Source organism: Aquarana catesbeiana, linkage group LG03 (assembly GCF_042186555.1).
Source record: "Aquarana catesbeiana isolate 2022-GZ linkage group LG03, ASM4218655v1, whole genome shotgun sequence".
Classification (NCBI taxonomy): domain Eukaryota; kingdom Metazoa; phylum Chordata; class Amphibia; order Anura; family Ranidae; genus Aquarana; species Aquarana catesbeiana.
In genome coordinates, this window is record NC_133326.1 from 500895471 (window position 1) to 500908346 (window position 12876).

Sequence of the window (12876 nt, forward strand, 5' to 3'; positions counted from 1 at the left end):
CTTTAGAATAAAATATACAGAGATTTAAGCCTAGTACACACTACTAGGTTTATTTTCGTTCAATCTGATGTTTGTACAGCGATCTCCCCTGCTGTGTTGTTGTGTTCTGACAGGAGGACGCACCGCCTGACAGTTGTGATGAGGGATTTAGCTGTTACCCAGCTCTGCCAGCATAGTATTCAGAATTGTGATGGTAAGAGGCAGCATCTTCACTGAGAAAAAGGATGTTGCCTAGCTTTAGGTGATTGAACGTTGGCATTACAACTAGACAGGAAGTCCCCTCCAAGGCATAACCCCTCCCCTTTAGGCAAGTCTTCAGTTTTTTTTGCTAGGATCTTATTTTTCTACGGTCACATCCTGGCTTTCCTCCAATCTGAGTTAGTCTGGGGCTAGTCATCTTGCTTGGCTTCCTATTTGTATGGTATAACCCAGAACATCCCCCCGGTGGTGATTCAGCTTGTTGCATTCTACCTAAACATGAAATAGCAAGCCTTATTAAAGTGGAATTATGGGATAAGTACTTTTAAAACTGTCCCCTTCCTCCCTCCTAACACCTATGCTTACTAACCTGTGTAAGAAATAGGTATATTCTTTTTTCAGGCTGCTCTGGTCCAACTTCGTAATCCAGCTCCCCTGTGTCAACCAGCACTGCTGCAGGGGAGGAGGGGCGACAAAAGATAGGCCATTGAAGTCTATGGGTAACGTCACTGCTCCCAGCTTTACTAGCTGTTTGAGCATTCTTCCTTTACCCTGCAATTGCCACTAGCTGACACAGATCATGTTACCAGACCAGAGCAGCCTCTGTTTGCCCACTGACAAATGATCAGTCTATAATTTTATTGGTCAGTTTATTTTAACAGTGAGAGACAGCATGATAACAAATATATCCAGAAAAACGCATTTCAAAAAAGTTATGAATTGATTCGCATTTTAATGAGTGAAATAAGTATTTGATCCCCTATCAATAAGCAAGATTTCTGGCTCCCAGGTGTCTTTTGTACAGGTAACAAGCTGAGATTAGGAGCACTCCCTTAAAGGACACCTGTCCACAGAAGCAATCAATCAGATCCAATCTCTCCACCATGGCCAAGACTAAAGAGCTGTCCAAGAATGTCAGGGACAAGATTGTAGACCTACACAAGGCTACAAGACCATCGCCAAGTAGCTTGATGAGAGGGTGACAACAGTTGGTGTTATTTCACTGTCAATCTCTCTTGGTCTGGGGCTCCATGCAGGATCTCACCTCGCTGAGTTTCAATAATTATGAGAACAGTGAGGAATCAGCCCAGAACTACACGGGAGAATCTAGTCAATGATCTCATGGCAGCTGTGACCATAGTCACCAAGAAAACAATTATTAACTCACTACGCCGTAAAGGACTGAAATCCTGCAGCGCCTGCAAGGCCCCCCTGCTCAAAGCACATGTACAGGCCCATCTCAAGTTTGCTAATGAACTGAATGAAAGTGTTGTGATCAGATGTGACCAAAATCTAGCTCTTTGGCATCAACTCTACTCGCTGTGTTTGGAGGAGGGGCAATGTTGCCTATGACCCCAAGAACACCATCCCCACCGTCAAACACGGAGGTGGAGACATTATGCTTTGGGGGTGTTTTTCTGCTAAGGGGACAGGACAACTTCACTGCATCAAAGGGACAATGGACGGGGCCATGTACCGTCAAATCTTGGGTGAGGACCTCCTTCCCTCAGCCAGGGCATTGAAAATGGGTCGTTGATGGGTATTCCAGCACGACAATGACCCAAAACACACAGCCAAGTCAACAAAGGAGTGGCTCACAAAGAAGCACATTAAGCTCCTGGAGTGGCCTTGCCAGTCTCCAGACACTAATACCATAGAAATTATTATGTGGACGGAGTTGAAGGTTCCAGTTACCAAACGTCTGCCCTGAAAACCTTAATGACTTGCAGAGGATCTGCAAAGAGGAGTGGGACAAAATTCCTCCTGATGTGTGCAAACCTGGTGGCCAACTACAAGAAACTTCTGACCTCTGTGATTGTCAGCAAGGGTTTTGCGAAGTGGTCAAATACTTATTTCACTGATTTAAAATGCAAATCAATTCATAACTTTTCTGAAATACGTTTTTCTGGATATTTTTGTTCTGTCTCTCACTGTTAAAATAAACCTACCAATAAAATTATAGACTGATCATTTTTTTGTCAGTGGGCAAATGTACAAAATCAGCAGGGGATCAAATACTTTTTTCCATCACTGTACACAGGTTAGTAAGTTTAGGTGTTTAGTTGGTGTTGAGGGGACAGTTTTAAGAGCAGTTAGGGTTATCCTGGAATACCACTTTAAGGGTAGCATTTACTAGGAGAAGAAAAGCAGGCTGTGGTGGAAATAAATATCGAAGCATGACTTAAAGTGGGGGTCAGCAAACCAAAGCTCACGATCTGCCAGTAGATTGCAGCCAGGTAACTAATAGATCCTGGTCTGGGCTTGCTGACCCGCCATCCCAGAGCATCAGAGTGCAATTCAGAGGTACTACTTGTAAATTTGGATCTGTAGTGAGGAGCAGGAGCTGTAAGCTGATGCCTCCTCTGTAGTCCTGGCTTCTGTCCTATGCAGAGTGATACCACCTGCACTCCACCTCTCATGCCGGCTATCGGTCTCCAGAACAGTGCCAACAGCAGGAAAGAAGAGATCTTCAGGTCAGTGTGAAGCAATACACTGGGCATAATAGTATAGTGCTGCTTTCACACTGTGTTCTGCGGTTTACCCACGAGGATGCAGTGCAATGTACCTACAGCTTTCCTGCAGGTTTGCTGCACTTAGCCATAGATTTCAATTATATTCTGTGGATTTGGTGCACTTCCTGAATGCAGGAGTTTGTGTGCCTTCAGAAAGTGCATCACACCTGCATAATATAATAGAAGTCTGTGGCAAAGCTAACCCAGATAAGTTGCAGATGCGCTGCACTGCGCCTGTGGTGCAGGTAAACCGCAGCACGCTTGTGTGATAGCAGCCTTATAGGGGGCTCACAACAGTAAGGGTTCATTTACACTTGCAGTTTGGGGTGTGGTAAAACCCCATAGTTAAGACATGTTTGATCATCCCTGTCCCAACCACACCCCTTTTAGCTGCAGTAGCCCAAGGGTGTACACATGTCACAGCCTCAGCAGGAGTTCTATGCCTTATCATGGTTGGTGGGTATAGCACCTGCCAAGCATGACCCATTCAAGTGAATGAGGCCACTCTGCAAGTGCCCTGCAACCTTGTGCAGTATAGCAAACAAAGGATTAAAGCAGGCAGCCTTGTGTTGATTTCCCACCTCCTGCTTTAACCCCTTGTACCCCGCAGAAGCATGCAATTGTGGGGCACTTGCAGAGTGGCCCCATTTCCTTGAATGGGTCACAAGTGGCAGGAGGTAGCACCCACCTAAAGTAACAGGGGGTTTGATTCCTGTTGCGGCATGTGTACACCTTTTGGCTGCTGCCTCAGCAGCTAAAGGGGGTAGGGATTGGGGGCGATTAAAAAAAGCAACGCAACCTCAGGGTTTTAGCACCCCCAAACTTTACGTGTGAACGAGCCCTAAGGGTGCCGCTACTGATTGCAACTAAGGGCAAATTCACAAGTGTAGCAGGCACTTCTGCTCCTCTGAAAAGTGAGCCCTAAGGGTGCCGCTACTGTTTGCAACTAAGGGCAAATTCACAAGTGGTGTAGCAGGCACTTCTGCTCCTCTGAAAAGTGAGCGGAGTGTGTTTGACAGGTGGTGAGGTTGCCTCTTCACCCACCTGATTTAAAACCATGATTTCCGTGCAATGCATGCGATTGTGAGACAGTAGTATGGCAATTGGAGGTTTAAACTAGGTTTGAGGAGACGACACAGGTGACACCATGTCAATCTTTGGCTTAGCCCATATTGTTCAGGTAGATCTCCACCTTTTTTAAGGTTGCCTACCCCTGAGTTAAAGGGATGCTTAGGGTGTCATTGGTGGCCTTCTTTTTAAATATTAGTTGTCTGTTATATTCATCCTCTTGCTTTAAGTATTTGAGTCACCTGGACATGTACAAGGCAAAGGAAGCAGGAACTCCTGGTCAGTGACTTACTAAATATTGGAGCTAGAGAATCTGAAGGACAGCAAGGCAACTAAATTTTCTATGGTCACTAAAAGAAACTTGGTGTAGTTCATAAGAATGATGTATTTTAATACAATACCAAATTCTAGCATGGACGACTAAGACATGATTGCATTACAGCCCGAGAATTGCAAAATCTTAAGTTTATCCCGGTAGTTATAGGTCTGTGCTTTTATCCTCTCTAGCCTCCTGCAGCTACTCCAAAACCTGCAGCACAGCCTAGTGTTGGGAAGACTACAACACAGAGTCCTGCAGTGCTACAGAAGAAGCAAGTGAGCAGTTCAGAGGAGAGTGACTCTGATGAAGAAGAGCCTGTGAAAAAGGTAAGGAATAGGGTAAATTTATCCTTTTTTAGCTTTTTTTTAATAAGACCGCCTATAAAACAACTGATATATATATATATATATATATATATCAGTTTTTTATAGGCTTTATATATATCTCTATAAATAAAAAGTGAAAATGGGCTTGCATCCACTAACTCGGCGCAGCTTATGGAACCTTCAACTTTAAAACCTATAAAGATTTCCAAAAGATAGCAGCAGCTTAAATTCGTAAACTGTATAAATAAAAAATAGTAAATGTCCACAGGCACCTCAATAGGTACCTATATATACCATAGCAGCGCTACTGTCATTAATTGTTATGACCAGCTTTCTTACGATATTCACAGATGAGAAAAGATGTATAGCAGAGGGTGATAGCCAGTCCAAAAGACACAGATGGTGGTATAAATGTGGAATCTGAAGTGCACCTCACACCAGAGATCCTCAAACCATGCGTCACACTCCCCCTAAGGGTTCACACTCACCAGAGAGTTAAAAACATTAAGCATTGGAATGTTTTTAACCACTTCAGCCCCGGACCATATGGCTGGCCAAAGTCCAGAGCACTTTTTGTGATTCGGCACTGCGTCGCTTTAACTGACAATTGCACAGTCATGCGATGTGGCTCCCGAACAAAATTGACTCCTTTTTTCCCCACAAAGAGAGCTTTCTTTTGGTTGTATTTGATCACCTCTGCGGTTTTTATTTTTTGCGCTATAAACAAAAAAATAGTGCCGATTTTGAAAAAAACGCATTATTTTTTACTTTTGGCTACAAAAAATATATAAACATTTTTTTTCCTCAGTTTAGGCCGATAAGTATTCTTCTTAATATTTTTGGTAAAAAAAATTGCAATAAGCGTTTGATTGGTTTGCACAAAAGTTATAGTGTCTACAAAATAGGGGATAGTTTTATGGCATTTTTATTAATTTTTTTTTTTACTAGTAATGGCGGCGATCAGCGATTTTTATCGTGACTGCGACATTATGGCGGACAGATCGGACACTTTTGATGCGATTTTGGGACCATTCACATTTATACAGCGATCAGTGTGATTAAAAATGCATTGATTACTGTGTAAATGTGACTGGAAGTGAAGGGGTTAACACTAGGTGGCGCTGTAGGGGTTAAGTGTGTCCTAGGGAGTGATTCTAACTGTGGGGGGAGGGGCTATGTGTGACACGCGGACATCGAGTCTGCGGGACCCACGATCACGCTCGCGGTGGGCGTGCACGCGATGGCACGGTGGCAAATTTGAAGAGACGTACCTGTACACCCATTTGCCTGTCCGTGCCATTGTGTTCGACGGAAATGTACAGATGGCTGTCGTCAAGCGGTTAAATGACCGTCATCCCCCTTCCTGGATAATGTCAGCACTGCGAATCGTCTCCACCATGTGCTCGGATAAGGGAAAAAAGGGCTCCAAATAGCGTAATCCCGTTTAAAGTCCTTTTATTACAATTTCCACTGACATGCTTTAATACAATCCAGCAGTATCCAATGCTACACACTGTAGCGTTACTAGCAGCACAGGATTTAACATGAGAGACACCAATACTAAGAAGGCGGCATCCACCGCTTACTTCCGGTTGTCTCTTCCTGGCTGTAGAACGCAAAACATCACTTCCGGTCGCCATAAGGTCACGCACTGACGCGTTTCATCAGAGGGCGTCACTTTGCGGCGCTCCGGTATTTGTCTACAGACTGCAACCCAGATTGACTATACCAGCGGGTGGCCGTCCCAATCTCTTAAAGGGCACACGCAACGGCCATCAATCCACCACACAGGAACTGGTATACATAGCACTGCAATCAACCTGCACCAGTCTGCAGCTAACGCAAAATACTAACGTACCTCTGCATAACACAATACATTGGTCTATTAAGACCTAAATTCATAATACATCCAAAGTACCATAAAAAATGTACATAACACATAAATAAAACAGCATATGTCCTTACATCATAGTGCATAAAGCCAATTAAATTCATAATGTATTTATCATACTATTTGTGATGACAAATAAAAATAAAATAAAAAATAAAAAAAATAGAGACTTTTTTATATATTAAAATAAAAATACAACCACTTTTTATATTTAAAGAGAATATTCAGTAAAAATTTGTATGCAATGAAAGTGCCGTCCTCAAAAGTCACTAATGAAACAATTTGTCTAATTTAACATTTAAACCTTTTGAGTCACGGGGACCAGAAGTGATGTTTTGCGTTCCACAGCCAAGAAGAGACAGCCGGAAGTAAGCGGTGGACGCGGGCTTCTTAGTATTGGTGTGTCTCATGTTAAATCCTGTAATGCTACAGTGTGTAGCATTGGATACTGCTGGATTGTATTAAAGTGTGTCAGTGGAAATCGTAATAAAAGGATTTTAAACGGAATTACACCATTTGAAGCCCTTTCTTTCCTTTTTCCGAGCACACGGTGGAGACTATTTGCAGTGCTGACATTATCCAGGAAGGAGGATGACGGTCATTTAAAAACATTCCAATGCTTAATGTTTTTAACTCTCTGGTGAGTGTGAACCCTTAGGGGGAGTGTGATGCACGGTTTGAGGATCTCTGATGTGAGGTGCACTTCAACAGATTCTACATTTATACCACCATCTGTGTGTTTTGGACTGGCTATCACCCTCTGCAGTAGCGCTGCTATGGTGTGTGTGTGTGTATATAGGTACCTATTGAGGTGTCTGTGGGCATTTACTATTTTTTATTTATAAAAAACTGATGTTTGAGTAACCTAGGTTTTTTTTTATATATGTCTCATGAGTGTGCCAGTAAGGTATCCCCACTCATGGCTCACTGCAGCTATTAAAGTCAAGCAATGGTGTTTCAGTTCCTCTTGCTGCTGTGCTCTTTATAAACAGAGAATTAAAGCTGAACACCAGGGCAAAATACTAAATACATATAAGAGAGTTGCTTTACCTGCAAGGCGTATTTGGGATTTTTCACAGCTCTGTCACACCACACAGCCTCTTGCTTAAAGAGGAACTGCAGTCTGCTCACATAATTTGTAATAAAAACAGCTTTCCCATTCTGAAGCTTCCCTACAACCACTTTGCATATTAGTTTTTATATACTGTTATTCTGTACTTGCCAAATATGCTGCCGAAATCGCCCTCCACTGAGTCTGGCTGTAACCATTTTAACTGTGGGCAGCTGAAGTTGCTGCCTGTTCACTTCCTGGATTTACACAGAGGCACACCTCCAGCTATGCAGCTTTCATTGGCCCTCTTATGACTCATTCCCCCTCCCTTCCTGGCAAATGCTCACGAGAGTGAGAGCTATGCATGATTAAAGCCTAGGCTAATCACCAGACAAGAAACGGGAAGTGGGCTGTATAAGGTATTTACTGGCAAAAAACAATGTTTTACTAAAACATTAAAGCAAAAGTTAAAACAACAAGGGCAGAAGATTTAATAGATGGAAAGATGAAAAAAATTACCTCTAATTACTGAGCCATCTGGACATATATGCAGAAAGGGAAGCAGGAACTCCTGGTCTCCTTTTTGAAGGTAAAAAATAACATGTATTTTGCAGGAAAGATGTATTTTAATACCAAATAATAATAAAACCTGAGGTTTGCAAATTCCTGCAGTCATAGGTCTTTGCTTTTTTTTCCTCTCTAGCTTACTGCAGCTACTCCAAAACCTGCAGCACAGCCTAGTGTTAGGAAGACTACAACACAGAGTCCTGCAGTGCTACAGAAGAAGCAAGAGAGCAGTTCAGAGGAGAGTGACTCTGAAGGGGAACCTGTGATAAAGGTAAGGAAAATTAGTAAGTTGACCCTTTAGCTTTTTAAATAAGATAGATGCTAAAAAAAAATAACTAAAAATAAACGGATTTTTTTGACAATAAATAACCAACAATTTTTTTATATCTCATGAGCCCACCAATAAGGGGTCTCCACTTATGACACGTTGCAGCTATTCAAGACAAGCAACATGAAGTTGTTCTTGCTACTGTATTCTTTATAATGTAAAATATACAGGCTTAAAGCTGAACTCCCTGTCTGGCAGAGAAGGCTGTCCTTTACCCATCATGTGACTGGACAGTGAAATAACAGACCTGGTCAGACAAACGCACTCTATTTCTCTACAGTATAAGTCTGTGGGAGGACAGTTGTAATGAAGGGGTGTGGCTGATACTCAGCTCTGCCAGCATAATACTCTGAATTGTGAGGGCAAGAGGCTGCTTTTTCACTGAGGAGGAAAGGAGCACATCTGAGGCACAGGGCATCTTCATATCCATTATAATAGGGTTATGCTGCCACCTTAAGTTGACTGAACACTGACAATTAAACAAGACAGGGAGTCCCCTCTCAAGCATAACCTCTCCTTGTTAAGCAAGGCTTCAGTTTTTTTATTTTTATTTTTGCTGGTTGTGAGGCTAGGGAATTATAACCTCATAAGTAAGCTGAGGATTGCATCCTGGCTTTCCTCTCAATCAAAGTTAATTTGGGACTGGCTTTGAGTACAATCAGGGGTCAAATTTGACCCTTGGTCTTTATTTCAGAAACTGCTTCACATTCCTTGGTGTATGCCTTTTGTGCAGGTTGTCACGTGTTTTGTTCCACTGGTCAGGCTCCTTTTATTCTGTGGGACCTCAACTTGGTACTTCTAAATTGCAGGACTCTCCAGTTGAACCCTTCCAGAATATTACCTAAATCCTTCTGACACCAAAGGTTATTTTTCTGGTTGCCATTACGTAGAGTTCTAGAAATTGCAACCCTTTCCTGTAAGGAATTGTTCCTGGTGCTCCACCATGACAAGGTGGTTCTATAGACTCCGCTGTCATTTTTCCTTCCATCTCAACCAGGGCATTGTGTTGCTGTTTTTCTGTCCTACGCTGCAAATTCCGGAGGACAAGGCTCTTCACACTTTTGACGTGATTTGTGTCTACTGCTGCAATTCGTGATTTTTTTTTTTTTTTTTGTGCTTCATAAAGGCGTAAGGGAAAGTCACTCGGCTTCCATGTCTGTATTTTCTCTTTGGAGTCATCAGCTTATTTCTTTATCATACATCACGGGACACAGAGCCACAGTAATTACTGTATGGGATATATGGCACCTTCAGGTGATGGACACTGGCACACCCTAGACAGGAAGTTCAATTCCCCATATAACCTCTCCCCTTACCGGAAGTACCTCAGTTTTTTCGCCTGTGTCTTGAGTGTTGGTCACGAGTAAAGATGTGCTGTGCTGAGCTCCACTGGGGAAATCCTGCTGGGGCAAGCCATGCAACCGAATCCATTCAATGTGTCCTTTCAGGCTGAATTGAATGGTTACCTGGGCCTCGTGGCAGAAGAAACAAGGTTTTGCCTGTAACGCTTCACTTTTTAGAGAGCTAGACCCCGGGATCCAGTGCTTTTGTTTTTTTTCAGCCATGTTCCTGGCGGGGTGCTCTACAGGCCCAGGGGTGTGGATCCCCCGATAAGGGGCCCCGGTCCTTGAAGGTTTTTTAACGGAGCCCACCGTGAGTGGTGAAGATTGGGTCTGTCTGGTTTACCACAGAACCCTGCAGCTGGATAAGGTAAGGGAGATTCCTAAGGAATTTTTCTAATTCTTGTGGGTTTTCTCCTTTTAAAGTAAATGTCATGCCTAAAGTCGCCATCAGGGGCTGTCAAGAGCACGTACCTGTTCCATGCTCGTCAGTCTCACTCTGTGTCATTCAAGCTGCATGTTTCCTCCAGCCCAAGCCCTAGGAAAAACGTGGGAAGGGGAGTTTTTTCTCTTGAATGTCCCCCACCTGGACAGAGGTACCTCTTCTCTCCAGGAGGTAGAGGGAGCATGAGCCAGTCGGTGGTATGCCACGCCGATCCCGCCGCCATTACGGAGGTTCCCCCCCCCCCCCCACATGCAATCTAGCCGGATCGGAGCACGCTCGCGTGGGAAAACAGGCTTTTTTGAAAAAGTTGGGGGGGCATGTGCGGAGGAAGGGGGCGGGGCTTAATGCAGTGTCGGCGTGATTTAGCATCCACAATGCGGGCTGTATTAAGCTATAAAGTGCACTTTTTTCAGGTGCATACAGCTGAAGAAGGGACACAGAGCAGACGGGAGGCATGTGAGTGTTGCTGACACAGGCATTCCCAGGGCATGTTTACTTAACATCAGGCTGAGCATTAATAGCTGCGGCAGTAGGTGCATTTTTTTTGGTAGTACCTCTACATTTGTGCTCAGCACTATGAGCAGAGGGAGAGGTACAAATACCTCAAAAGACAAGACCATAAAGGGGTCGCCCTCAGGCTCTAAGGACCCCCCCTCTGCAACGCCATCCCCCCCCTGAAAGTCCTAGGGAGGCTGGTCAGAGTGAGCCATCAGGGTCGTCGGGGGGCTGCAATTGCTTCCAACATTTCAGCCCCTGTCTATATAACTGAGGAGGTTTTCTCCTCGGCTATGATTGGAGGAGGAAAGGTTAGCGGCTTTAATCGCATCTTCACAGAGTGGAAGAAAACTCATTAGGTCCCCTTCTACCACCCAGGATCCTCAAGCAGAGGAACAGTGGGTGAGGTAAGATGAATCCCCCTCAGGGGACCGTGAAGAGGCTGATGACTCCTCTTCCGAGGGATCAAGTGGAGAAGGACCTTCTTCAGCTTCACAAGCCAAAAAATTGCTGGTGCATTCTCTTACTGAAATGGTCCGCTCAACATTTAAGCTACCCTTAACTGAGTTGGTTGAGGAGCCCACTTCTTTGGGTTCACTAAAGCCTCCTCAAGCTTTGCGTGCCTTTCCTGTTCATTTATTGCTGGAAAAGCTTATGTATTCTGAGTGGAATCACCCAGATAAGCATTTTTTCCCTCCTAAAAAGTTTTCAACACTTTATCCTATGGAGGAAAAATTTACTAAGATGTGGAGTATACCAGCAATTGAAGCTGCTATATCCTCCGTGAATAAAAGTTTGACTTGTCCAGTTAACAGTGTGCAAATGCTTAGGGATCCAACTGATAACTGGAATTCCTGTTAAAAAACATTTTATCCTTTGGCAGGTTCAGTGGCTCAACCAGCAGTGGCGGCATTTGGGGTATGTCAATCCTTGAGAGACCATTTGAAACAGGTGCTCAAGGTTTTCCCTGAACAGCAGGCCCAGGATTAAGTCGAGCTGCCAGCGGCTTTGTGTTTTGCAATTGACGCAATGAGAGATTCTATTCTTCAAACCTCTAGCCTTACGCTTGGGTTGGTACATATGCGTAGAATCTTATGGTTGAAAAGTTGGTCAGCCGAAGCCCCATGCAAAAAGCTCCTGGCTGGTTTTCCTTTCCGCGGTGAAAAGCTGTTTGGGGATAATTTGGACACATGTATCCAAAAGATATCAAGTGGGAAAAGTAAACGTCCCTCATTTAAAACTGGCTCTTTTTCCAGTGCCAGGGGCATCGGCCTCCAGGCAGTCGCGACGGCCTCCACCGCCAGATTTGAGAGGTAAACCTCAGGGTCAACCCCAGGGACAGAAGAAGTCCTGGGGGAGGAAACCTACAAGACAGAACGTTAAAGCCTTTTTATGAAGGGGCGCCCCCGCTCGTTCGAGTGGGGGGAAGACTTCTGCAGTTCTCAGAGTTCTGGCAGGAGGAATTTCAAGACAGATGGGTGGTCTCCACAATAGCTCTAGGTTACAAACTAGAGTTCTGAGAATTCCCGTCTCCTCGTTTCCTCAGGTCAAATGTCCCCAAAGATCCAGAGAAAAAAGTCTCTTTCAAGCGTTAGACCGACTTTTGTCGCAAAAAGTGATCATGGTGGTCCCCATGGAAGAGCAGGGGGTTGTGGTTTTATTCAAACCTTTTCACGGTGCCAAAACCAAATGGAGATGTCGGACCCATTCTAGATCTCAAAGATCTAAATCTGTTCCTGAATATCCGCTCTTTTTGCATGGAATCAATCCAATCAGTAGTCTCCATCCTACAAGGAGCAATTGACATCAAGGATGCATACCTGCATGTACCTATTTTCCCCGCTCACCAGAAATATCTGCGTTTCGAAGTAGAAAAACTTAATTTTCAGTTTGTAGCCTTGCCTTTCGGTCTAGCTACTGCACCTCGGGTGTTTACAAAACTTCTGGCCCTTCCTCTTGCCAGATTAAGGACTCAAGGTATAACGATAGTAGCATACCTAGACGACCTGCTCTTGATAGACCGGTCAGTAGCCCGCTTGGACCAAAGCATGATCAACACAGTCAACTACCTGGAATACCTAGATTGGGTCCTCAACCTAGAGAAATCTTCTTTAAAGCCAGTAAGAAGATTAGAGTACTTGGGTCTGGTTATAGATACAGCCCAGAAGAGGGTGTTTTTACCCCAGGCAAAGATCAGCGCCATAAAGAAGCTGGTTCAGGTGGTCAGGGCGAAGAAGGGTCCTTCTATTCACCTTTGTATGAGGTTGTTGGGGAAGATGGTGGCTTCATTCGAAGCCGTTTCATTCGAGACTGCTGCAAAACAGTATCCTGTCTG

The 12876-nt window shown here is 44.1% G+C and overlaps 1 protein-coding gene across 3 annotated transcripts in view; it reads left to right on the forward strand.

Moving 5' to 3' along the window:
* Positions 1–12876, forward strand: part of LOC141132540 (uncharacterized) — a gene marked incomplete in the record, with an annotated part of 127613 nt that overhangs the window by 85633 nt on the left and 29104 nt on the right. For 2 of the 3 annotated variants that reach the window (XM_073621090.1, XM_073621091.1), the window contains 2 exon segments: positions 4287–4424; positions 8070–8204. In XM_073621090.1, the coding sequence (XP_073477191.1) occupies positions 4287–4424; positions 8070–8204 (273 nt within the window). 3 annotated transcript variants of the gene reach the window in all.